Source organism: Coccinella septempunctata, chromosome 2, assembly GCF_907165205.1.
Source record: "Coccinella septempunctata chromosome 2, icCocSept1.1, whole genome shotgun sequence".
NCBI classification, from domain to species: Eukaryota; Metazoa; Arthropoda; class Insecta; order Coleoptera; family Coccinellidae; genus Coccinella; species Coccinella septempunctata.
This window is the reverse complement of record NC_058190.1, coordinates 11,786,659-11,788,805: the sequence shown is the minus strand read 5'-3', so window position 1 is coordinate 11,788,805 and position 2,147 is coordinate 11,786,659. Positions and strand designations below refer to the sequence as shown.

General features: G+C 38.5%; 1 protein-coding gene across 1 annotated transcript; it reads left to right on the top strand.

Moving 5' to 3' along the window:
• The first annotated feature begins 393 nt into the window (after positions 1-393).
• LOC123306350 (M-phase inducer phosphatase-like) lies at positions 394-1,074 on the top strand. The gene is made up of 2 exons (XM_044888319.1): positions 394-646; positions 725-1,074. The coding sequence occupies exons 1-2, from the start codon at positions 540-542 to the stop codon at positions 966-968; spliced, it is 351 nt and encodes a 116-aa protein (XP_044744254.1). The 5' UTR covers positions 394-539; the 3' UTR covers positions 969-1,074.
• Positions 1,075-2,147: the final 1,073 nt, after the last annotated feature.

The window sequence follows — 2,147 nt, the reverse complement described above, 5'->3', positions numbered from 1 at the left end:
TCAACAGATAATCGGAAGATAATTGAAATAATTCCACACCTGATTTGTTCATCACTCCATCAAAAAATTGAAGGAATGTTGCCAACAGAAACAAAAAATTAAGAGCTGATGAAAAGAAATATACTTTATGTTAAAATTGCATTTTTAAGGATTACATTCATCAGAACGAAATAAGAAAGATGTCGCACCAGGAAATTGAGAAAAATTCCATCAAGCGGCCAATCGACACCAGTCCGGTGAAGACTAAGAGGATCAAGCTTGCGAGTAATAAAGAGCCGGTACTTGAACCCGCCTTCTCTGGAGACGAAATAATATCTGCCGTGCAGAGGTCGACTGAGGAGGAACTTATAGGAGACTTCATCAAGCCCTATACACTGCCGATTACGAAAGGGAGGCATCAGGACCTAAAGTCCATAACTGCCTCAACTGTGGCCGACCTAATTACAGGCAGAATTATAAATGTGGAATTCAAAATAATTGATTGCCGGTATCCCTATGAGTTTAATGGCGGCCATATAAGTGGTGCCGTGAATCTTTATATGAGACAGCAAATCTCTGAATTTCTCAATAAATCATACAAGAAAAGAGAAAAAATTAAATTTTTGATTTTCCACTGTGAATTTTCAAGTGAACGTGGACCTAACCTGTAAGTACTCAAACGTCCCTCCCATTAATTTTCTATAGCAACCTGAAGCTAAGAAAATACTTATCTCATTTTTTCCAGTTGCAGATATCTACGGGAGATAGATAGAAAAAAAAACGGGACTGCATACCCTGCATTAGATTACCCAGAGCTTTATCTCTTGGAGGGTGGATATAATAAATTCTTCAGGGAGTACGCGGGGATGTGCAGTCCTCAAAATTATATAGAAATGTTGCAGCCGGAATACGCTGAGGAGCTGCAACATTATAAAATGCAATCGAAGACGTGGAATAGAGACAAACACAAAATAAATAAAAATCGGTAAAAAAGTGTAAATAGAATTTTGTTTGAAGCTCATGGTTTTTATTTGGAAATCTTCATTTTTACCTCTTAATTTAAGCTCAGTAATAAATAATGCAGCAGCATATGTGTTCCAGCCAAAGGTTATATTAGTATATTATCGATTTTGAATTTGAAGTTGTGATACCTCTATATATACAGGTTGAGTCAAAAATGTGTACCAAGCTTTCTGGGGGTGATATTACATTGAAAAATAAGTAAATGATCTTTTCTGATAGGGCACATTAATACAAATACTTTACATCACCAATGCGATTCGATATCTACTATTCTGACCATTATGATTCCTTGTGATTTGGAAAAGTCTATCTCATCATGATTATTCAATTTTCGTGAATAAGTGTATTTTTTGAAAGTTATTTCATATTCCCTTAACACATTGCGGTTATATGAAAGGTATAAATAATCGTTGGTAAATATTGTAACGTTTTCTTTGCTTGATTAAAACGTCCAACTTATTGAAATTATTTATTTACACTTAATACATTTATAATTCACAAACTAACTATGACACAACTATTTATTTCCACTCGTATTTATTTCCACTAGTCGTTGCACTGTGAACTATATCTGTACTTGTCTTGTACTTGTACTTCACTTGCCTACCTGCTCCTCCGCTGGGCTTATATAGGCGCCGGAAACATTCAGGTAGATTCGCGGTTATTCTGGAAGTTCTCGACCACTCTGTTTCTCGAAAGGTCCGACCGCAAGGGCCGGACTGGTTACACTGTCCCCTCCTTAAGCCTGTTCTGTCCCAGAACAGATTTAGTGAATTCCTCCGAGGACCGTGGCGAAACTTGCACTCATCACCATTCCTACAGTAGCCATTCTGATGGAAGTAGCACTCCACAGTTTTTCCAGGCTCCCTGGCCTGCTTTGGGTTGAAACTGCACACCAGGATCCTTATACCAGTCCCCTGAAATACCACCTCCAGCATGCTTCGCACAACTCGCCAATTCAGCTGGTCCAATCCACAACCGAGCTTGGGAACAGCTAATTTCCTAACTCCAAAGCGTTGAAGGTCTTCTTTCAAGCTATGCAGTGCCGTCCATAGATTCTGATAGGTTGGCTTCTGATAGGAATGTCGCTTGGTGACTAGGTAATAAATGAACCGACCTTCAGCCTCCAATTTCAAAACTTTTCC

What these genes read in the sequence shown, in the direction of transcription:
- LOC123306350 (XM_044888319.1), top strand. Translation starts at nt 540, where the DNA reads ATGAGACAGCAAATCTCTGAATTTCTCAATAAATCATACAAGAAAAGA. An exon ending in AGTGAACGTGGACCTAACCT is followed by an intron (nt 647 to 724) that starts GTAAGTACTCAA and finishes CATTTTTTCCAG; the next exon opens with TTGCAGATATCTACGGGAGA.